We start from the raw sequence: 23079 nt of genomic DNA, 5'->3' as shown, positions 1-23079 counted from the left end.
AGTTTATCTACAGGGCATTTTCAAGGTCAGTGCCACCATTTGAGTCCAAATAACTGGAAGTCATGGATTGTGGAAGCAACTTGAAGTATCAATAACTGTTTGTTTTTCTCATGATTATGGTGCTGTAGAGGCAGGTTAAAGCTTCCATCATCCTAGAAGGTGATAGAGAGATGACTGGTTGTGGTTTAACTTGAAGGTCACCATGGAAGGGGGTGGTTGTGAAGATGGGACCATGTTAGTGACCTCTGTTCGTATGGAAATTGAACCCATGCTGCTGGTGCCACGCTGCATTCCAAACCAGTGGTATATCTAACTGAGATAACACTCCCTGTCCCACCCTGTCTGTGGTAACTTATGACATTATCCATGATGTGATCAGTTTGATACATAAACTTCTGATACCCATCAGAGAAGCTATCTTAAATAGTTAGAATTGTTTCTGTTCATTTAAACTGCAGTCAGATATATCAGTGCATTTAAGTACAATAGCACTGAGAATGTGTATCAGGTATGAGCAGGTAGAGAAACTTAAGTTGAGTTTTGTGAAACAAGATGGTCAGCTGAGAATGACTCAGATCAGATAAGAACTTGTAGTTAACAATGGGGTGCTGGAGGCAAGGGTAATGGATTAAGAAGGTGGAAAAGCATTCATTATGTAATGCCATTTAACAATATTAGAAGCATTCAGTATGTAAGGTCAGTTCGCGTTCTCTGCATGGTACTGGGGTTCGAGTCCCCTGGGGTGGGTTTGATTGAGGTTAGAGTCCTCTGCACTGTGCTGAGGTTCGAACCATCTGTGTTTTAAGCAAGGTCCAACCTCTCCGACTGCTGGACATGCACTTGGACAGCAGTAAATTGAGGGGTGCGTAGGTTAGGTTATTTTATTTTAGATTAAAAATAATCCTTTGCACAACACCGTGGCCCAAAAGGCCTGTTCTGTGCTGTACTTTTCTGTGTTCTATCTTCTACGAATATTTCCGATTTAAATCTGAACTGAACTGCCTCTTCAAATGCTACAGCATAGGAAACATTTTGTTGCTTTCTTGCTGTTCCAGACTTTTGAAATACTTTTCCTGACAGCTTTCACATTAGCCAAGTCTCAATTTGTTTGAGGAAAATAATTTTTGAATAACTCAAATGAGGTACCCAAGGGTTTGATTTTAGGACCATTGATTGTTGTTGCTAATTGACTGAGTTTCTTAGGCAGTACAATTTAGAAGTTTATGGATTGTATAAAACTTGATAATGTCATAAATAGTGAACAAAGTAACAGACTTTAAGAATTCAAAGAATGTTGAAATAGGCAAAGACAATTTACTGTAGTGAAATGTGACTGTCTTTATACTGATAACCACCTTGGCAAGGAAGAAGTGAGAGGAAATGCGAAAATACTTACAGCAGCTAACATTGTCTCTAGAGTTTCTTCATTCACAGGTAAAGCATGCTTTTGGACCAATGGATTCAATCAGCTCCCCAGTCATGAGCATGAAAAGTGAAGAAGCAACTAATGATGCAGAGGAAGTCTGTACGCATTTTGTCAGTGGCCTTTCTATGGACATTAAGCCATGTGAGCTTTACCTTGTTTTTTCGATCATTTAGGGGATATGACGATTCACTGACAAGCTAACATCACAACAGCCAGTTGGCTTTGTTACATTTAACAGCAGAGCGGGAGCAGAAGCAGCAAAGAATGCTGCATTCACCTAGCCTGCAGCTGCTGCAGTGCACACTCTGATGCGCTGGTATCCTCCATCTGAAGCATCTCGGAAGGATGGACGTTTTGTTAGTTTTGTGAAGCATTCAGCTGCCCTTATCCAAGAATTGAGATTTTTCCGAGGAGTGATGCAAGGACAGACTGAATTTTGTTTAAATGTTGGACTTTACTAAAGGAGATTTTGGAGAACTGATTGTTTTCACTCGACTTGAAAGGGATATAGTCGTCACTAAGGACTGTGGATTTAAGAACTTTACTGGTGATTTTTTTTTTTCCGCATGGGAGGATCTTTCAAATTCTATTGACTGTAACACACTAGTATTTTTTGTTATAATCACTGCATGTTGTGTCTCAATAACTTGCTTAAATACTGGCTGTCAGAGTCTTATGAAAGCTGATAACCAATGGTATTATCATGAAATGATAAAAGGTGGGAATGAGAATGTGTATCTGGTATGAGCGGATAGGAAAAGTGTTAAGTTTTGAGTTTTGTGAAGCAAGATGTTCAGCTGAGCATGACTCTGATCAGATGTGAAGCCAGTTAAGGTTAAGAACATTCATTATGTAACAGCAGATGGCTGAATCTCTACTATTGACACTCGCTGATTGTAACAGTCACCCAATCAATATGTATATTGCGTTGCCTGGATGCTCCTCCCTGAAAAATGACTATATAATTCATTAAGAAACTGTTATTCCAGAGAAAACAGAACTCCTGTCCCTCCATGCATGGGCCATCGTTCTTTCTACTTCCACAGCCCAGAATAATGATGGAGGTGGAACTGTACTGTCTCTGAGCGTTTTGCTTCGACTGAGCGGGGAAATGGGAGGATAATAGCAGCAGCCTGTCATATTCTTAGGATACCAGGGGAGCAATAGTTAGTGAAAGGTGAATTTAGAAAAATGATAAGAAAGCAGTCTTGCTGGAGAGTCCCGAGTTAATCAAATTATATTACCATAATGGCAACGAATACAAATACATCTTGGATCTATGTATCTAATGCACCACATCTAAATATGGCATTCCTTGTCCAATTTGTTCTTTTATAGAGATTAATTTGTCTGTAGCTGACGTTCATTGGTTGCATTGGCAAGTTGAAGTAAAGTTGTCATTAGCTATCGATGATGTTGTTCTGTTGGTGGTTCACATGGAAAAATCTATGACCCAGTCCTTAATGTCATTAGTTTGGCACCGATTTAATTATCCTTAGTTACAGATTTGTTGCTACCCATTAGGCAGACTGTGTTCTGGATTAGTAATTTTACTTGGGTGGAATTCTTTTGATTTTCAGTATCAAGGTTAGGATTGACTCATGCCTTGCTCCAGCTAATCCCAAGAAGAATTTCCAGTGAGAAATACTTCTTGTATTGTCCTATATTCAAGTAACATTGCTTATATTATTTTAGCTGTCTGCAAAGTCATAGTTTAAAAATGTAGTCATTACTTAATTTTTACTGAGCAAATGTACTATTTGTTAATTTTATAGATATTTTCTGATCAACCTGTCCAGAGTTATTAGACAGCTCTGGAGCAGTAGGACTTGAACCTGGGTCTCCTGGCCAAAGATAGGGGCACCAAGACTATGCTACAAGAACTCTTATCTATTTTTCTCCATTAATTCGTCATTGTGTAATTACCATAGTACTCATAACCTACAATGCTGAACGTCTGGCTTTACCAGATCCAACGTATGTGATGTACACCCCTTTCAGAATTCCTGCAATACCATATTTATGCAGTCATTTGTAGGTAGACTGATAATGTCGTTGGGAAGCGAGTTATGTTATTCTTCTGTCACTAGGCCAAAATCCTAGATTTCCAAGTCAGGATAGTGTGACTTTTATAAGAAGTTGCAGGTGTTTGTGTTTCCATATATCTGCTGCTTTTGCTTCCTAGTTGGTTGTAATTATGGGTTTCAAAGATGGAGGAACCTTGGCGAAAGGTAGTACTTACTGCTTATAGTGAGGTCAGTGGTGGAATGGCTGAATGTTTCTGGATATGATGCCAGTCAAGCAGGTGACCTTGTCCTGCGTGGTCCCAAGCATCCTGAGTCTTGGAACTTCACTCATGTCGATAAGTGGGGAGTATTTCAGTGCAGTCCTGACTTATGCTTGCAGATGGTGGACAGGGTTTGAGGAGTGGGGAGGCAAGTTATTTATTGCAGGGCTTTGAGATTCTGACCTGCTGTTGTGTGGCTCATCCAGTTCAGTTTCTGGTCAATAGTAATCTCCAGGATATTAATTGTGGATAATTTGATGCCATTGAATGCCAAAGAGTGATGGTTAACTTTTGGACATGATCGTTGCCTGGCAGTGATGGCATTAATGTGTCTTGACATTTGTCACCCCAATCCTGGATATTGTCTTTTGGACATGAGCTGCTTCTGTCATTAGTGAACATCTCCACTTCTGACATTGATGCAGGGAAGGTCATGGAAGCAGCTGAAGATATTTGAGCCTAAGACTACCTGCAGAGACATCCTGGAGCTGAGATTACTGACCTCCAACAACCAGTACCATTTTCCTTGGGGTCTGGAGTCAGTGAGGATGATTCCCAGGGCAATTCCTTCCCAACTGTGTACACTGTTCTGCCACTTCTGGATATGTTTGCTCTGTTAGAGACCAGGCACACCTAAAAGTGGTGTCTGGGACATTTGTGAGAGTATATTTTCGAATCTACTTTTGTCTCACATCTCTGGGGCAAATGGGATTTAAACTCAAACCTCCTTGCTTAAAGGCAGGGATACTAACATTGCAGAACAAGAGCCCTTGATGAACATTGTGTATGGTAACTTGTCTAATCACTAACAGGTTGTGCAACTAGTTATTCTAAAATTTTAGACAGTGATCCGTACTGTGTTTTGCAGTCTTGCGTTTCCTCTTTCAAGTTATTGGATAAAATTATCAAGATAGATGACCATATCAATGTGGCTATATTCTTTAAAGTTCCAATTTTATCTTTATGGAACATCTTTGAAAATCTTTCAATTACAGAGCTCTAGCATTGAATCACTCTGCTTGCTTCTGAGCATTGTTTCATTTGTGTAATTTCAATGATTATTTCCTCAAGTCTTCTGACAGTTTGAATCTTACTGAAATTGTCCAATTGTCTTTGCCTCACTTTTCACGGCAGAGGATATTGAAACCATACAATAGGTGATGCAGAAATTATAGGAAGCGAAGAACTTAAAAAAAATTACAAACAGTGGGGAAAAGATACTGAGCAAGCTAATGGGGTTAAAGGCAGACAAGTCTCCAGGTCTAATGGCCTAAATGCTAGTGTGGCCGTGGCGATTAGTGAATACATTGTTTGTAATGTTGTAATGCCCTCATTCAAAAGGCAGGTATGCAGAAAGGAAACTAAACAACATCTGTTGTGGATGGCAATAAATTCACATTGTTAAGGAAGTAGTAATGGGACATTCGGAAAGTCAAAATGCAATCCATCAGAGTCAGCATGATTTTATGACTGGTAAATTGTATTTGACTAATTTGCCGGTGTTCCTCTAAGATTTAAGAAGCAGAATGTTTAATGGGGGTACTGTAAATGTAGTTTTTCTGGACTTGCAGAAGGCATTTGATAAGGAGCCACACAAAAAGTTAATAATTAAGGTAAGATCACATTAGATTAAGGGTAATATATTAGCTTGGATAGGGGATTGGCTAACCAACAGAAAGCAGAGAGTCAGGATAAACAGGTCTTTTATTTTTGAGGGGGTGTTGGCAAGGTGTAATTAGTGGCCCAGTTTGTTCCTTGGGCCTCAACCATTTAAAATCTATTTTAATTACTTGGATGCAGGGATATAGTATACTATAGCCAAATTTGTAGATGACATTAAAACACATGGACAGACAAGTAATTAAGTAGTACATTAAAAAAAATGGATATGCCTAGGTTAGGTGAATGGGCCAAATTTGGGCAGATGGAGTTTAACATGGATAAGTGTGAGATGAAGAGCATCTTCAAAATATTTCAAGGGAACTAATGTTCCCTGTGTGTCTGTGTGTCATAAAGCTAGAATGCAGATTCAGGAAGTAACAAGAAAGGCCAATGGAAGTTTGGCATTTGTTGCCAAAGGAATGGATAATAACTCAGGAAGGGTTGTTGCAATTGTACAAGGCACTAGTGAGACTGCATCTAGAGTACTCTGTACAGTTTTGTCTCCTCACTTGAAACATGTAATTGCACTGGAGGCGGTTCAGAGAAGGTTCACCTAGATGAACTCCAGAAATGAAAGGCTTGTCTGAGGCGAGATTGTCCATTTAGGCCTGTGCAAGCAATAGAAGGATGAGAGGAGAGCACGTTGAAATGCTAAATAGAATTGACAAGATGGAAGTAGAGCAAACATTTTACCTCTTTGGGGCAATCAGGAATGAACATAAGTTATAATTTTAGGATAGTGGTGGCAGATTTAAAACAAAAATGAGGAATTTCTTCTCTCAAAGGGTTGTAAATCTGTGAAATTCCAGAGTGGTGGATGCCAGGACATTGAATAAATTTGAGGAGATAGGCAGATCTTTAATTAATAATGGGTTAAAAGGTTATGGGAAGCAGAGTTGTGGAGTTGAGGCTGAGATTCAGTCAGCCATGATAGTATTGAGTGGAGCAAGTTCAAGGGGCTGAATTGCCTGCTGCTGCTCCTAGTTCCTGTGTTCAATAAGTTTTCTTTGCCTGATGGGACATTATAATCCTTTATTAAAGATCCCAGTTCAACAACTATTCAAATATTTCCTTAAATTAAGTCAATTTGTTTTTTTTGCTCAATTCGACTGGGTTGTTTTTGTACCTCAATGAGTGTTATAGAAGATTCTTTAAGGAAATCTTCATTTAACATTTTCCTTTCAGGAAAAAACATAAAATTGTAGGATTCCAATTCAGAGTTTTAACTAATGTCTTCAAGTTTTAAACAGCAAATCTTTCCGTATTTTAAAAATCTATAAGTTCCTGTTAAGGGCTTTTATTTTTTAAAAAACCCTGTAAAATCTTTATTAATGTGGGATAATCTGAATCCTTTCTTGAAGGCATCTTCTGTACATGGGCAGGATTCAATGAACAATCTTGCCAATAATCATTATAAAGAGATGAGATGAGCTGTGTATAAACTAGGGAGTGCAAAATATAAATTACGTGACTGCAGAGGATGAATGTTTCTCATTTGAAACCATTCTCCCTTCTCCAAGTCAGATTTGATGGTCTGTTTGGTACTGTAAAGTGATGCATGATTTGAAAATTGACTTTGAAAGTTTAGTTTAAACTGGCTGCCGCTACTTGGCTGTCATTTTACAAGGAAAATACAGAAATCTAATTTTTTTTGCGTGGCGTTTTGATTCCACTTTGGTGAAAATTGGATCTATTGCTTTTCTTCCAACATTTTTTGTATTGTAGCCAAATCTTTATAAGTGCTTTTGGAGGGCTTTGAAAGCAAGCTGAATAGAGTATGAAACATTTTGTATTAATTGAGGATATTTAACTATATTCTGCCTGCAGTAATACAACTTATCTCACTGTTGAGTTAATAGCTCGATTTCAGTAACTTCTAAACCACTAAATCTTGGAACACCCCTCGAGCTATTCCCTCAGCAAGTAATTTAATGAGAGTGCTGCTATTTGTGTGATTTTAATCTATACCTTACAGAGCAAAGAAGGGCGTTGATCCCTACATCAGTTTTATATTTTACATTGTAATCTTACTAACAAAGAATTATCATTAAATATTTGCAGAGAAGCAATTAACCTCTTCACGTTTTTTTTTTTGCATTTCCCAGTGTTCATATCTTTCCTGATGTGTGGGAACTTTGTCTTGGAATATTGATGTAGGCCAAGGACCCTTTGTACAAGACCACTACCTTTGTATCCTTGATAAAGATGCATGTCATGCAATGATGAACATGCCCTATAATATTTGAATTTATGGATCTTTGGCTTAGAACATAGAACATAGAACAATACAGCACAGAACAGGCCATTCGGCCCACGATGTTGTGTCGAACATTTGTCCTAGCTTAAGCACCCATCCATGTACCTATCCAATTGCCGCTTAAAGGTCACCAAAGATTCTGACTCTACCACTCCCATGCCCCCACCATTCTCTGGGTAAAGAACCCACCCCTGACATCTCCCCTATACCTTCCACCCTTCACCTTAAATTTATGTCCCCTTGTAACACTCTGTTGCACCCGGATACATGATAGCCAGAAGGGACCTGAAGAAAGGGATTAGGAGAGCTAAGAGAGGACATGAAAAATCTTTGGCGGATAGGATCAAGGATAACCCAAAGGCATTTTATGCGTAGGTCCGATCAAGGACAGTAGTGGGAGACTGTGTATTGAGTCGGAAGAGATAGGAGCGGTCTTGAATGAGTACTTTTCTTCAGTATTTACAAACGAGAGGGACCGTATTGTTGAAGAGGAGAGTGTGAAATGGACTGGTAAGCTAGAGGAGATACTTGTTAGGAAGGAAGATGTGTAGGACATTTTGAACAACTTGAGGATAGACAAGTCCCCCGGGCCTGACGGGATATATCCTAGGATTATGTGGGAAGCAAGAGAGGAAATTGCAGTACCGTTGGCAATGATCTTTTCGTCTTCACTGTCAACGGGGGTGGTACCAGGGGACTGGAGAGTGGCGAATGTTGTGCCCCTGTTCAAAAAAGGGAATAGGGATAACCCCGGGAATTACAGGCCAGTTAGTCTTACTTCGGTGGTAGGCAAAGTAATGGAAAGAGTACTGAGGGATAGGATTTATGAGTATCTGGAAAGACACTGCTTGATTAGGGACAGCCAGCACGGATTTGTGCAGGGTAGGTCTTGCCTTACAAGTCTTATTGAATTCTTTGAGGAGGTGACCAAGCATGTGGATGAGGGTAGAGCAGTGGATGTAGTATACATGGATTTTAGTAAGGCATTTGACAAGGTTCCCCATGGTAGGCTTATGCGGAAAGTCAGGAGGCATGGGATAGAGGGAAATTTGGCCAATTGGATAGAAAACTGGCTAACCGGTCGAAGTCCGAGAGTGGTGGTAGATGACAAATATTCAGCCTGGAGCCCAGTTACAAGTGGAGTTCCACAGGGATCAGTTCTGGGTCCTCTGCTGTTTGTAATTTTTATTAATGACTTGGATGAGGGAGTCGAAGGGTGGGTCAGTAAATTTGCAGATGATACGAAGATTGGTGGAGTTGTGGATAGTGAGGAGGGCTGTTGTCGGCTGCAAAGGGACTTAGATATGATACAGAGCTGGGCTGAGTGGTGGCAGATGGAGTTCAACCCTGCCAAGTGTGAGGTTGTCCATTTTGGAAAGACAAATAAGAATGCGGAATACAGGGTTAACGGTAGGGTTCTTAGTGAGGTGGAGGAACAGAGGGATCTTGGGGTCTATGTTCATAGATCTTTGAAAGTTGCCACTCAGGTGGATAGAGCTTGTAAGAAGGCCTATGGTGTATTAGCGTTCATTAGCAGAGGGATTGAATTCAAGAGTCGTGAAGTGATGTTGCAACTGTACAGGACTTTGGTTAGGCCACATTTGGAGTACTGTGTGCAGTTCTGGTCGCCTCACTTTAGGAAAGATGTGGAAGCTTTGGAGAGGGTGCAGAGAAGATTTACCAGGATGTGCCTGGAATGGAGAATAGGTCGTACGAGGATAGGGTGAGAGTGCTAGGCCTTTTCTCGTTGGAACGGCGAAGGATGAGGGGTGACTTGATAGAGGTTTATAAGATGATCAGAGGAATAGATAGAGTAGACAGTCAGAAACTTTTTTTGACATTTTATTTATTCAGTTCACCCAAACCTATGTTCTGGAATAAACTGCTTGGTCTTATTAGAGATTGCAAAAGAAGGGTTCCCTTATGGCTATTCCCCATAACAATTAAGGATGTTCTGTGAGCAAGAGCCATCAGCATGCCTGAACTGTGGTAGGTCTTAAACCCTCATGCGAGTCCTCTGTCAAATCATTGTCTATCATTATTCTCTAAGCTTTTTTCACCTTGTCTTGTGTCACAACTGAGTTTTTCTCAAAGTAATTCTGCATTATTGATAAAAAGCAGCACATTTCCTCTGTTACCAAGAGGGCTATATGTTCAGGTCCTATTCTCTGCAGTGCTGGCCACTCTCCTCATCTGTGAAGCAGTTTTAGGTCCCCCACACTTGCACCAGCAATATGGAGCTGGCTGGAGAATAATACCTGGAGCCATTGCACACTGGGAAACTGCTACAATAATCATAATATGTCAAATATCTTGCCTGAGGGATTTTATCCAGTTTTAAATGACTTGCGATACTATGGCTGAAAGGTTTTAAGCAGTAGCCTTTCTCATTGTGCCTAGGGACAGCTGTCCCAAGCTTTAACATGTCTGTCAGCCTTCTACCTTGCACTATACCAACCTGTGACCCTCTATGATGAATAACTCTTTACTTGAAGGCCTGCACATTTTGGGAAGACCAAAAGTGCCTTTTGCCAAGTTGATGGTTCTGCAATAGTTGATTATCTTCATGTGTGTCTCTAGAACAGCCTTTAACAGAGTCCTACATCACAAAGCTGCTCAGTATAAACCATGATAGAAACCCCTTCCAGTTCTTCTTTGCAAGGACTCATTCTGGACAGATATGAATCATGCTCTTATTCCATCTCCAGTTCCTCAAGCACTATGGGGACAAGTGAGTGCAATTCCAGATGTGTAAACAGGATCAAATGTGGGCTCTCCTCACCACCAGCCAAAATGCATTTTGGAACTTCTAGGAATGGTGCATGCTTCAAAATGATGGTGACAGTCTACTTAGGAATCATTTGACAGGATCTGTTCCCAAGTGACCATGAGAACATTACATGCAGGCTACTGTTTGATGGACTTCTGGTCATTTTTTTTTCTGTACAAACTTTTTGAGACTGATGGTATGTCACAGACCAAGCAAATGTTTACGCTACCGCAGAACCAAATAAATCCTTTATAACACTTGGGGCAAGTTGTACCTTGGCCTGTCATGATGCTTAGTTTTTCATACTGAGGAGCTTGATCCATTTGCGCTCAAAATTGAATGAGAGTGATGTTGGAACATTTTTACCCTCTGTACCTCGAGGTTGGTATGTTGTATTTCCATGGAAATGGTCCATTTTTGATTTCCAATTCAAGTGGATAATGGCTTTGTAGCCTGTGGAGTGCAGCTGCAGGTTATGGGAAGACCAGTGTCACATGGATCAACCACAGCACTTCTCATCTGACTGAGGTATTTAGCTGCTATGGAGTGAGTGCATCACATGTGCACAATTTCTGTTCTGCTGTAGCTGCATGCTCTGAGGCTTTTAATAAGCATCATGAAGTAGCCTGACCTCATAGTGAGTAGATTAGAGAACGTGGTCTTAGTTTTTCCATGATTTACTTTGGTTCCCATGACTTTCAAACAAATAGCAAAACTTCGAGTCTTTATATTGTTGTGGTTCTGTTCGCCAAGCTGTGAATTTGTTTTGCAGATGTTTCGTCCCCTGTCTAGGTGACATCCTCAGTGCTTGGGAGCCTCCTGTGAAGCGCTTCTGTGATGTTTCTTCTGGCATTTATAGTGATATAAATGCTGGAGGAAACATCTCAGAAGCGCTTCACAGGAGGCTCCCAAGCACTGAGGATGTCACCTAAACAGGGGACGAAACGTCTGCAACACAAATTCCCAGCTCGGCGAACAGAACCACAACAACGAGCACCCGAGCTACAAATCTTCTCAAAAGCTTTGAGTCTTTATATTATCAGCAGACCCAAGCAGAAGATGATCTCATCCATTTAGAGAGAGGCTTTGACCTGAATGCCTCCACTCCCTGGGGTTTTCACCCCTCTTATGCCTGCATCGTTCCTATTGGACAAGGCAAAAGTTTTAAAAAAAACAGGATCATAACAGGAGAAAGGAAAACCAAGGCTGACTGTAGATTTGAGTGGAAATCTTGCCAAATCCCACCCATTGAATTGGTGTTTCTAATGTTTTTGTAGAGTATTTGGGTTTGGCCACAGATTCGGACATACGATTAATTTTAAAGTGTGTCCATAATGTAGGTTTGTAGTATTCCACCAAAGATCTTCTCCTGATTCAGGCTGATGAAGCAACTGTTCACCTCCCTGTCCTGCAGTTAGTGATCATATCCCTGAGCAGTTTTAGTGACCTTCCTGCCGGTATAGTGCAGAGCTGGTTGAAATGGGTCATTAATTCCTATATCACATTTACTTGATTGGGGATAACCTTAGCAATTTGCATTCCATGGCAAGCAATGAGATGAGCTGCCAATCTCTGGTTTCTTCCCACTCACTTTGCTTGTGGGTAAGGGTGCCTTTCTTCATAATCCATTACATACTGCCACACAGTCAAATAAACTCTGCTGGTTAGCCACTGACCTTTGATTTTGTTGATCTCAAAAGACCTAATGGCCTTTGATACATCCAGAGTTAGTATTTTGCCCAAACCCCCCTGCGGGATCCATTCCTGATGAAGGGCGTTTGCCCGAAACGTCGATTTTCCTGCTCTTCGGATGCTGCCTGACCTGTGCTTTTCCAACACTACTCTAATCTAAACTATGGTCATCTAAAACCTGCATGCTAGAGAACAGAAGGTGTTGGAGCCTGTTGTCTGTGGGCTTCACATTGTTTAATCCAATATAAAAGTATTTGCTGAACATAGCATATCAGACTGCAGTGACCACAGTTTGTAGCTTGAGATTCTCCCTTGACATGCACTGCACGATAGGAGGAGTGGGATCAGATTCCGCATAGTTTCTCCCTCCTCTCCCTTCAACCCCACGATTTGGCTGTTTAGTTGTCGCTCCTGAAAAATGGCTTGTCATCTTGAGGCAGGGCATACACCTTAATTAACTTAAGTTTTTTTGTACGTTGTGTTGTAAGGAGGCACCTGCTCACCACTGCCTTCAGAGACCACTAAGTTGCCTCCCTGAGCAGTGTGCTGAGGCTGAAAAAATAGAAATTATTTCCGCCTCACTGGCTGAACAATACGTTAAGATAAAGTATCCAGTCAGTGGTTTTACTTCTTGAGTTAACCTGGTTCTTCCTTGAATAGTCATACTGGACTCTAAGTGTTAACACTCTTTCTCTCTTCACAGACGTTACTGAGTTTCTCCAGAATGTTTTGCTTTTATTTCAGATTGCCAGCATTTCCAGATTTTGTTTTTTCAGTCTAAATGGAATGGCTCACAGACTGATCTGAAGTTGTCATCCCACTTTACAATAGAGCTGCTTAAGAAGATTTAATGATGCTTTGGCCCAACCTAGGAAGGAATCAAGGCTTGATTGGGCATGTTTTCCAGTAGCTGAGAACTGTTGTTTTTCTAATTATAGAATTGTTCTTTTGTAAGAGCAATAGGAAGTAGTGTTTTGAATAAAATGTACACTTGTTAGACTTGCCTTTCCTTTTAGTGAAGGCAAAGCCCAAGTGGTTGCCGTTGGTTTTATAATTCATGTTTACAAAATAGATTTTTTTGGTATTTGGAAAAAAAGTACTTAGCTATGATGTAATTTTATTGAAACCTGTTGTTTTCTGTGCAATTTGGTAATGCGACCTTTTTTTGCAATGTGCACTCATTTGTTTTGTCACCTTGGCATTCTGTATGTTTCAGTTTTGTGTAGCCACAGATAAATTAAGAGTTTGTGTTTAGCTTCAGCTCAGTGTTCTGACATTGAAGGTAAAAATACTAGTAGTTATTAATAGATGACTGCAGTAAATTGGGTGTGTAGCCCCATAATGTAATGGCAGTGCTTATGTTATAATTATGGGTGTGGCAGTGTGTTGGTTAAATTACTGGACTAGTAATTCAGAAGTCTAGAATAATTGTCGGGAGATGTGAGTTCAAATCTTACTGTAGGAAATAATGAATTTACATTATTTTCTAGATCTTAAAGTCAACAGTCTCCAAGTAACTACCACATTGTAATTTAAAACATACCTGATCCATTTGTGACCTTTTAGGGAATGAAATTTTCTATCAGACTATAAGATATGCCACAAGATTGTGATTGTATTGCCGGCAAGGTCAGCTTTTATTATCCATCCTTAGTTGTCTTTGCAAAGCTGCAAATTGAGATGGCGTAGCAAGTCATTCAGTTGAATTGCCACAGGAAAAATTACTTAAATTGCTGCCCCTCAACAAAGCTGCTCCTGACCAGTATCTTGAGGACACTTGGGGAGGCATTAAATGCTAGCATTACTGGTGACACCTACACAGTTTGAATGAATAAAAGAAATCCTAGTTTTGTCAGTTCACTGGAATACAGGCAAAATCTCAAACATTTGATGTTGCTGTGCAGTTAGTTCAGTGACAAATCCAGTATTTCTTGTTTGGTTGATTTGAAATGATGGAATTAAAATGTCAGTGTAGTGCAGGTGTTGCTTATCAAACGGCAAAAGAAAAATGTTCCTTAAAGTGGAAACATACATGTCTGTATAAACGTAACTCTACATTTGATATGCGGAAAAATATCTTCATGTTAATTCATTTGAAATCAGCCTAATTTCCCTATGCCAATCAAAATTTTCTGTTGACAGTTTTATCCTTCGCAAACTTGCTTTGAGAAAATAAGCCATATCAGAAACTTCCCAATTCATTTCCTAATCTGTGAACAGTTATTTAGATTCAGATGAGGTAATAGAGTTAATGCTATAGTCAATCTGTGTGCCTATCTCAGGGAAGAGAAAGTTCAGCTGGAAATCCAATTCTTAATTGATAACTATCTGGCAACCTCCGCTGGAAGGAGATTTGATGTTGAATGATAAAGCAGTTGTGCTCAGTTGTTTTTCAGCAGCTTTTGCTGCTTTATTGTTATCTTGAAAAGTATAGTGTGATGTTGTTTGAAATCCCAGAAGCCCCCACACAGTCTGTCATGAGGTAATTGTTGACATTTGTCATAAAAGACAGCGGTCAAGCAAAGTTGTGTTGATAAGCATTTTAATTTTGCCCTCATTTTCTGTCAGTTGATGCACCACCTAATATTTGCAACAAATACTTGTGTTAATTATAGGATTGAAAAATTAAACTGGTGTAGTTAGCTTTCATTATACAATCATGTATCGTTAAAACTCTAAGTGAATTATGGAATTGATGGAAATTTATCCCCGTGGCATAAAACTAGCCAGCAGTTGGTATTGTAAGTGAGATTTTTTAAAAAATGACTTGCATCCCTTTTGTAAACTTAAAATATTTGTTTGCTTTATGGAAAAACTCTTAATTGGTGATAATTTGAAAAGAAAACCGTACACAGCCTTGTTTAATGGAAAATGGGGGAAAAGTAGTTGGCTGTGTCTGTTATAGTACAAATGAATTTAATTCATGTACTCTTTGCTTGGTGCCATGATGCAGTTTCCTTCCAGTTTTAAAGACCTCAAAGTGAACTTGCAAGTCCTTAGACTTTTCACAATGAGATTACATTTGAGGCCTGCCCATGTTGTATTCAAATTGTTATTAGCTTTCCAAGTTGTTGAACAAAGGTGTATTGTATCTCCGACCGAGTGAATGTATGATATTAACGTTATCTTTTCTGTTCCCTTGTTTCTCTTTTTCTTTTAAACAGTTAAACGCAAAGCATTGAAGTTGAATTTTGCAAACCCAGCCATCAAGACAACAGCAAGGCTTCCACTAAATCCAACAGGCGGAGTTCACTTTCAGAACCCACACATGTGAGTGGAGTCTTCTAGTTATACAAATTAAAGCATCCAGTAAGATTGGTGACATATGCATCTGGGAAATCCTGGAGCAATGTTTTTCAATTTTTTTGTAACCTGCACAAAAGATGAACCTGTTAATGATCTCTTATATTGTTTTTCTAACCAGCAAGAGTGATCCATACTGCAGCCTGAGAATTATTGCTCCCATTGGTTAGGTGTTCCATGTGTTTTACTTGGTGCTGTGTTTGACTAGTTCTGTTGGCTCATGGAGCGATATGTTTATAGTTGGACTTGTGTTCCACCAGACCTCAAATCCCACTAACAGAACGCTACCTCATTTTATAAAAATACTTTGAAGATTGGTTGTAGATTCTGCTAACTCTACACTTATGCCATGTTGTTATGCCATGTTATTATGCTAAATGCCCTTGAATCCAGGAATTATTTCTTTTTTCATAATATTTTTGTTTTTGTAGCTTGTTTGTTTTCCCTGGAACAGGATGCTAATCTGAAGCCAAAAAGCTTGTTTGCTTCACGTGAGTCCAAATGTGAGAATTGTTAAGACTAAGCCCAAGCTATATCTAACTCATGTCCTCTTTTTAAATGAGACAGTACTACTTTTGCTCCAAAAGGTTTGGTGCTTCACTGCAACCATTAGGTCAGAAGTAAAGCTTAAGTTAGTTGATATGTATTCAGTAGAGCTTACAAATGGTTCTGAGGAAGCAGGCAGTCCATTCTAATTGAAGTTTATTTTTTTTTTGAGCTTCAAGTCATGTTGAGGGTAGTCATGGGCCCTAAACTCATGATCATGATTAGAAGTTTTAAAAACAAAATTAAGGGCTAAAGAAAGGAAATTGGTTTCATGTATTACAAAGGCACTGATCTGTAGAACATATCTGAAACACCTTCAGTTTTCTTGACGATCAAGAAATTAAGCTGACCATAATACATAGGAGTGGAAGTAAGGCCATTCGGCCCATCGAGTCCACTCCTCCATTTAATCATGGCTGATGGGCATTTCAACTCCACTTACCTGCAGTCTCCCCATAGCCCTTAATTCCTTGCGCGATCAAGAATTTCTCAATCTCTGCCTTGAAGACCTTTAACATCCTGGCCTCCACAGCGCTCCATGGCAATGAATTCCACAGGCCCTCCACTCTCTGGCTGAAGAAATGCCTCCTAATTTCCATTCTAAATTGACCCCCTCTAATTCTAAGGCTGTGCCTATGGGTCCTAAGCTCCCCACCTAACGGAAACAATTTCCCAGCGGCCATCCTTTCTAAGCCATACATTATCTTGTAAGTTTCTATTAGATCTCCCCTCAACCTTTTAAACTCTAATGAATACAATCCCAGGATCCTTAGCAGTTCATCGTATGTTAGGCCTACTATTCCAGGGATCATCCGTATGAATCTCTGGACACACTCCAGTGCCAGTATGTCATTCCTGAGCTGTGGGGCCCAAAATTGGACACCGTATTCTAAATGGGGCCTAACTAGAGCTTTGTAAAGTCTCAGAAGTACATCACTGCTTTTATATTCCAACCTTCAAAATAAATTACAACATTACATTTGCTTTCTTAATCACGCTCTCAACATGCAAGTTAACCTTTAGAGAATCCTGGACGAGCACTCCCAGATCCCTTTGTACTTTGGCTTTATTGATTTCTCACCGTTTAGAAAATAATCCATGCCTGTATTCTTTTTTCCAAAATGAAAGACCTCGTATTTGCTCACGTTGAATTTCATCAGCCATTCCCTGGATCACTGTTCTAAGCTGTCTAAATCTTTCTGCATTCTCCCCACCTCCTCAGTACTACTCGCCTGTCCACCTAACTTCGTATCATCGCCAGAATGCTTCCAGTCCCTTCATCCAGATCATTAATAAATGAACAGCTGCAGCTTCAACACTGAACCCTGCGGGACACCACTTGTCACAGGCTGCCATTCCGAAAAAGAACCTTTTTCCCAATTCTCTGCCCTCTGTCAGACAGCCAATCCTCAGTCCATACCAGTAGCTCACCTCAAACACAATGGGCCCTTACCTTACTCAGCAGCCTCGCATGAGGCACCTTATCAAAGGCCTTTTGGAAGTCTAGATAGATAACACCTACTGAGTTTCCCTGGTCTAACCTACTTGTTTCCTCTTTAAAGAAATCTAACAGGTTTGTCAGGCACGGTCTCCCCTTACTAAATGCATGCTGACTTGTTCTAATCCGACCTTGCACTTCCAAGAATTTATAAATCTCATCCTTGATGGATTCTCAACCATGGTTAGGCTAATCGACCTATAATTTTCCATCTTTTGTCTTGATCCTTTCTTGAACAAGGGGGTTACAACAGCAATTTTCCAATCATCTGGGATTTTCCCTGACTCCAGTGATTTCTGAAAGATCACAACCAATGCCTCCACTATTTCCTCAGCCATCTCCCTCAGAACTCTAGGCTGTAGCCTACCAGGTCCAGGAGATTTATCAATTCTTAGACCTTTTAGCCTTTCTAGCACTTTCTCTTTTGTAATGACAACCATTCTCAACTCTGCCTGACTCTCCTTAATTTGATGAGTTTGATTTTGGCGCTGGGAGCTGGTACAAACAAATCAGGTTATAGCATTTTGTATATAAGATAATGAGAGCATAAGATAAGGTCAACAGTGAGAGCCTTTTTCCTCAGATGGTGATGGCTAGCACGAGGGGACAAAGCTTTAAATTTAAGGGTGATAGATATAAAACAGATGTCAGAGGTAGTTTCTTTCCTCAGTGGTAGGGGTGTGGGATGCACTGCCTGCAACAGTAGTTGCAGGCAGTGCATCCCAACTTTAAGGGTATGAAAATAGTCATTGGATAAACATGTGGATGGAAATGGAATAGTACGGAATAGACAGGTTTCAGATTTGTTCCACAGATTGGTGCAACTTTGAGGGCTGAAGGGCCTGTACTGCGCTGTAATATTAGGAAAAAAAAGTATGAATGGAATGAGTAAAATAGCTAACATGAGCAGCATCCAGTGGTAAAGGCAATATTCATGACAAGCAATATGACTGTGGTGCACGTTCATGTTTGGCATGTTTTGGAGCTGTTTATATTTTTTGTTTAAAAGCACAGTCACTTTTTAGTATACATTAATTGAAAAAAAATGAAATTATTTTATGAGCAGAGATATTATTAACAACTGTGTTGCACTCAGTTTTGTTCTACACCTTCATTGCAATGGAGTCATACCAAGCATGGAAGAAGATGGCTGTGGTTTTTAGAGGTCAGTCATCTCAGCCCGATGACATCACAGCAGGAGTTCATTGAGGTAGTGTCCTGGGCGAAATCAACTTTAACTGCTTCTTCAACGATCTTCCTTCCATCATAAGGTCAAAACAAGGGGTATTCACTGCATAACATTGAGCACAATTTCTGACTCCTTTAAATGTAGAGGTAGGTAGTGTCCAAATGCAACAAGACCTGGACAGTCTCCAGGGTTAGGCTGCAAAGGGGCAAATAACATTTGTGCTGTTTAAGTGCCAGGCAATGATCATGTCCATCAAGGGAGAATCTAGCCATTGTCCTTTTGACATTGTGTCGTTGCCATTGCCACATTCCCCACTATCAATATCCTGGGAGTTACAATTGACCAGAAATTGAATTGGACTAGCCGAGTAAATACTTAGCTACAAGACTAGCTCGAAGGCTAGGAGCCCAGCAGTAACTCACCACTCTCCAGGGCAGAAGTGTTATGGAATACTCCCCTCTTTGCTGGAGGAGTGCAGCTCCAACAACACTCAAGAAACTGACACCATCCAGGACAAGGAGGAGAAAGTGAGGACTGCAGATGCTGGAGATCAGAGTTGAGAGGGTGGTGCTGGAAAAGCACAGCAGGTCAGGCAGCATTCAATGCGAAGGAGAATTGACATTTCGGGCATAAGCCCTTCATTCGGGCTTCTGCCCGAAACGTTGATTCTCCTGCTCCTCTGATGTTGCCTGACCTGCTGTGCTTCTTCAGCACCATACTCCCCACCATCCAAGACAAGGCAGTCTGCTTGATTGGCACTGCAAGCACAGACATTCATTCCCTCCAACAATGCACAGTGTGTACCAGCTACAAGATTTACTGCAAAAATTCACCAAACGTCCACTGTCAAATCTTAGAAAATTCACAACCTCTACCATCTAGAGGGACAAAGGCAGCAGATACATAAGACTTAGGGATGAAGCAAGGCCATTCAGCCCATTGAGTCTACTCCACCATTTAATCATGGCTGATGGGCATTTTAATTCCACTTAACCCGCACATAGGGACATCATCTGGAAGATATCTTTCAATCCCCTTGCCATCCTAACTTGGAAATATGTCACCGTTCCACTGTTTCGTCTCCTTTCTAGGTGACTTTGTCAGTGTTGTGGAGCCTCCTGTGAAGCTCTACTGTCCTGTGTCTGTAGGAATTTATTTGATTTTGTTCCTGCTGCTTCCGGTTCCGGTGGTTGCAGTAGTCAGTATGTTGGGTCTAGGTCAATGTGTTTACTGATTTGAGTCCATATTTCTAAAAATTCTCCGGCTGTCCTCTGTTTGACCTTTCCTATTGCTGTGTTGTCTCAGTCAAATTTGTGATTCATTTAGAAAGAGAGTGAAATGTTTGCAAACCAACTTCCCAGCTTGGCGAACATACCCACAACTACTACCATCACCCGCGTTACAAATCTTTACTCAAACATTGAACTGTTTGGTTGAAGTCCTGGAACTCCCTCCCTAATTGCACTGTGGGTCCCCCAGCTTGACTACAGTGACTCAAGAAGGCACTTCACTATCACCACCTCGTGAGCAATTGGGGGTGGGGACAAGAAATTCTGGTCCAGTCCTTGAAGCTCGAACCCATGAAGGAATGAGAAAGAAGTAAGTCTGTTCTGTTGTCTGATTTTAGCTTAGCAGTACTTGGGATGCTATAGTAGATATCAACATGCTAACTTTGGGTAAAAGTGAATACTGCAGCTGCTGGAGATCAGAGCTGAAGATTGGTGCTGGAAAAGCATAGCCGGTCGTGCAGCATCCAAGGATCAGGAGAATTGACATTTTGGGCATAAGCTCTGCACACAAGTGGTCCTGTTTGGTAGCTTCACCAGGTTGCCACCTCATTTTAGGTATGCCTGATGCTGCTCCTGGCATGTCCACCTGCGCACTCCATTGAACCAGGGTTGATCCCCTGGCTTGATGGTAATGGTTGAGTGGGGGATAAGCCAGGGTCATGAGGTTGTAGATTGCGCTGGAGTACAGTTCTGCTGCTGTTAATGGCCCATAGTCCCTCGTGGATGCCCTGTGTGGAGCTGCTAGATTGGTTTGAAATTTGTCCCATTTAGCACTGTGGTAGTGCCACACAACACAATGGAGGTTATTCTCAATGTGAATGCAGGCCTTTGTCTCCACGAGGACAGTGCGGTAGTCACTTTTACCTATACTGTCATGGTCAGATCCTTCTGCAGCCAGCAGATTAGTAAGGATGAGGTCAATTATGTTTTCCTCTTGTTGGTTCCTTCACCACCTGTCGCAGACCCAGTCTGGCAGTTATATCCTTTAGAACCTGACCAGCTCGATCAGTAATGCTGCTGCTGAGCCACTCTTGGTGATGGACATTGAAATCCCCCACCCAGAGTACATTTTGCACCCTTGCTACTTTCAGTGCTTCCTCCAAGTGTTGCTCGACATGGAGGAGTACTGATTCATCAGCCAGAGGAGGATGGTACGTGGTAACCAGTAAGATGTTTCTTTGCCTGTGTTTAACCTGAAGCCATGAGACTTCATGGGATCCAGAGTCTATGTCAAGGACTCCCAGGGCAACTCCTTTTTGACTGCATTCCACTGTGCTGCCACTTGTGCTAGGTTTTCTCCTGCCGGTGGGACAGGACGTACCCAGGAATGGTAATGGTGGTGTCTAGGGTATTTGCTATAAGGTATAATTCCATAAAGGTGCCTATGTCAGGCTGTTACTTGACTAGTCTGTGAGACAGCTCTCCCAATTTCGGCACTACCCCCCAGATGATGGTAAGAAGGACTTTGCATGGTTGGCAGGGCTGTTTGTGTATTTGCTGTTGACTTTTCTGGTTCCATGGTCGATGCCAGGTTTCATTTCTTTGTTGTGACTTTCTAGCAATTGATACAACTAAGTGCCTTTCTAGGCCATTTCCGATGGCATTTGCAAGTCAGTCACATTGCTGTGGCTCTGGAGTCGCATGTAGGCCAGACCAAGTAAGGATGGCAGATTTCCTTCCCTCAATGACATTAATCAACCAGATAGGTTTTTCTGACAGTTGACAATGGTTTCATGGTCATCAGTTGACTTTGAATTCCAGATTTTTTTTTATTGAATTCAAATTCCTCCATTTGTGGCAGGAGTCAAACACAGGTCCACAGAGCATTATTCTGGGTTTCTGCATTAATAGTCAAGTGATAATACTACTCGGCCATTGCCTCCCCAGTTATCCTGTGAATGAAGACTGGTTTCAAATGGTCAGATTCCAACGAGTTTCTAATCTGGAATTTTAATTTGTGCCCAAAAGTTATGGCATTTTGACTTGATTTCCTCATGAAAAATCAGAGCAGGTTTTGGTGATTCATTCATACCTCTGCCACAATTGTTGCTTCCACCGACCATCCCTATCTATTAGAGCATAAGCACAGTATGATACCCATTAATAGGCAAGTGAAATGTTTAAATGATAATAAATAATGCATATCCCGATAGGATTTACTCTGTGAAGCAGATTTGCATGGTCACCTGGGCACGGACCTCAGATGGCTTGAAGACAACTTGATTTCAAAGTGTACAATACTGTCTGGCAGTTTAGCATGGATTAAGCGTAGACTAGTTTTAAAATATAATTTGAGAGTTTTGAGAAGATTTGTAGCTCAGGTTGAGGTGCTGGATGTAGGTTTGCTTGCTGAGCTGGAAGGGTCATTTCCAGACGTTTTGTCACCCTACTAGGTAACACCTTCAGTGGGCCTCTGGGCGAAGCACTGTTGATAATTCCTGCTTTCTATTTATATGTTTGGGTTTCTTTGGGTTGGTGATGTCATTTCCTGTTCTTTTTCTCAGGGGCTGGTAGACATGTTAGAGTTCCGGTTGGAATGCCACGCTTCTAGGATTTCTCGTGCATGTCTCTGTTTGGCTTGTCCTATAACGGATGTGTTATCCCAGTTGAAGTGGTGTCCTTCCTCATCTGTATGTAAGGATACTAGTGAGAGGGTCATGTCATTTTGTGGCTAGTTGATGTCCATGTATCCTGGTGGCTAGTAATTTCTGTGGTATTTTTGCTGTGGTGATATCCTGAACCCGAAGGCTTACGAAATAGGTTTTGCCATATTTCTGTATTTTACTCTCTTGTTCCTATATTAGCAGTTTTTCTGTCATGGTATGTCACCCATTTACCTTGCACCATCCACTGTCATCCATGAGCGTGTCTGCAAACCACCATGTGACAAACATTTAACTATGTTAAGGTCAATCACACTTTCTGCTGCCCTCCACGTTGCCCTCTAGAAGGGATCCTTGTAATTCAGCCTTGATCAAATGGCAGAAACGCTCAATTTTTTTCTAAATGTCACTTTTCAGAGTTTATTGTTTTTGCAATTTTGAGGACTTAAATTATTTTATTATTTATGGAATTATTGTTTTATGGAATTTTAAGCGTATGCCTTGCCATCTGTTTGTGTATAGCAATATTGTGAAATTATAGCTGAAGATATATATAA

General features: G+C 40.8%; 1 protein-coding gene across 4 annotated transcripts in view; it reads left to right on the top strand.

The window, feature by feature from the left end:
- Positions 1 to 23079, top strand: part of map2k4a (mitogen-activated protein kinase kinase 4a) — a 187348-nt gene that overhangs the window by 75858 nt on the left and 88411 nt on the right. For all 4 annotated transcript variants that reach the window (XM_043714457.2, XM_043714461.2, XM_043714460.2 and 1 more), the window contains one exon: positions 15259 to 15364. In XM_043714457.2, the coding sequence (XP_043570392.1) occupies positions 15259 to 15364 (106 nt within the window). The remainder of the gene's footprint in view (positions 1 to 15258; positions 15365 to 23079) is intronic.

The sequence above is a fragment of the Chiloscyllium plagiosum genome, unplaced genomic scaffold, assembly GCF_037043375.1.
Source record: "Chiloscyllium plagiosum isolate Xiang-an unplaced genomic scaffold, Cpla_swu_hap1 HiC_scaffold_25, whole genome shotgun sequence".
NCBI lineage: Eukaryota > Metazoa > Chordata > Chondrichthyes > Orectolobiformes > Hemiscylliidae > Chiloscyllium > Chiloscyllium plagiosum.
The sequence above is the reverse complement of the archived record's forward strand: the minus strand, read 5'-3'. Positions and strand labels throughout refer to the sequence as shown.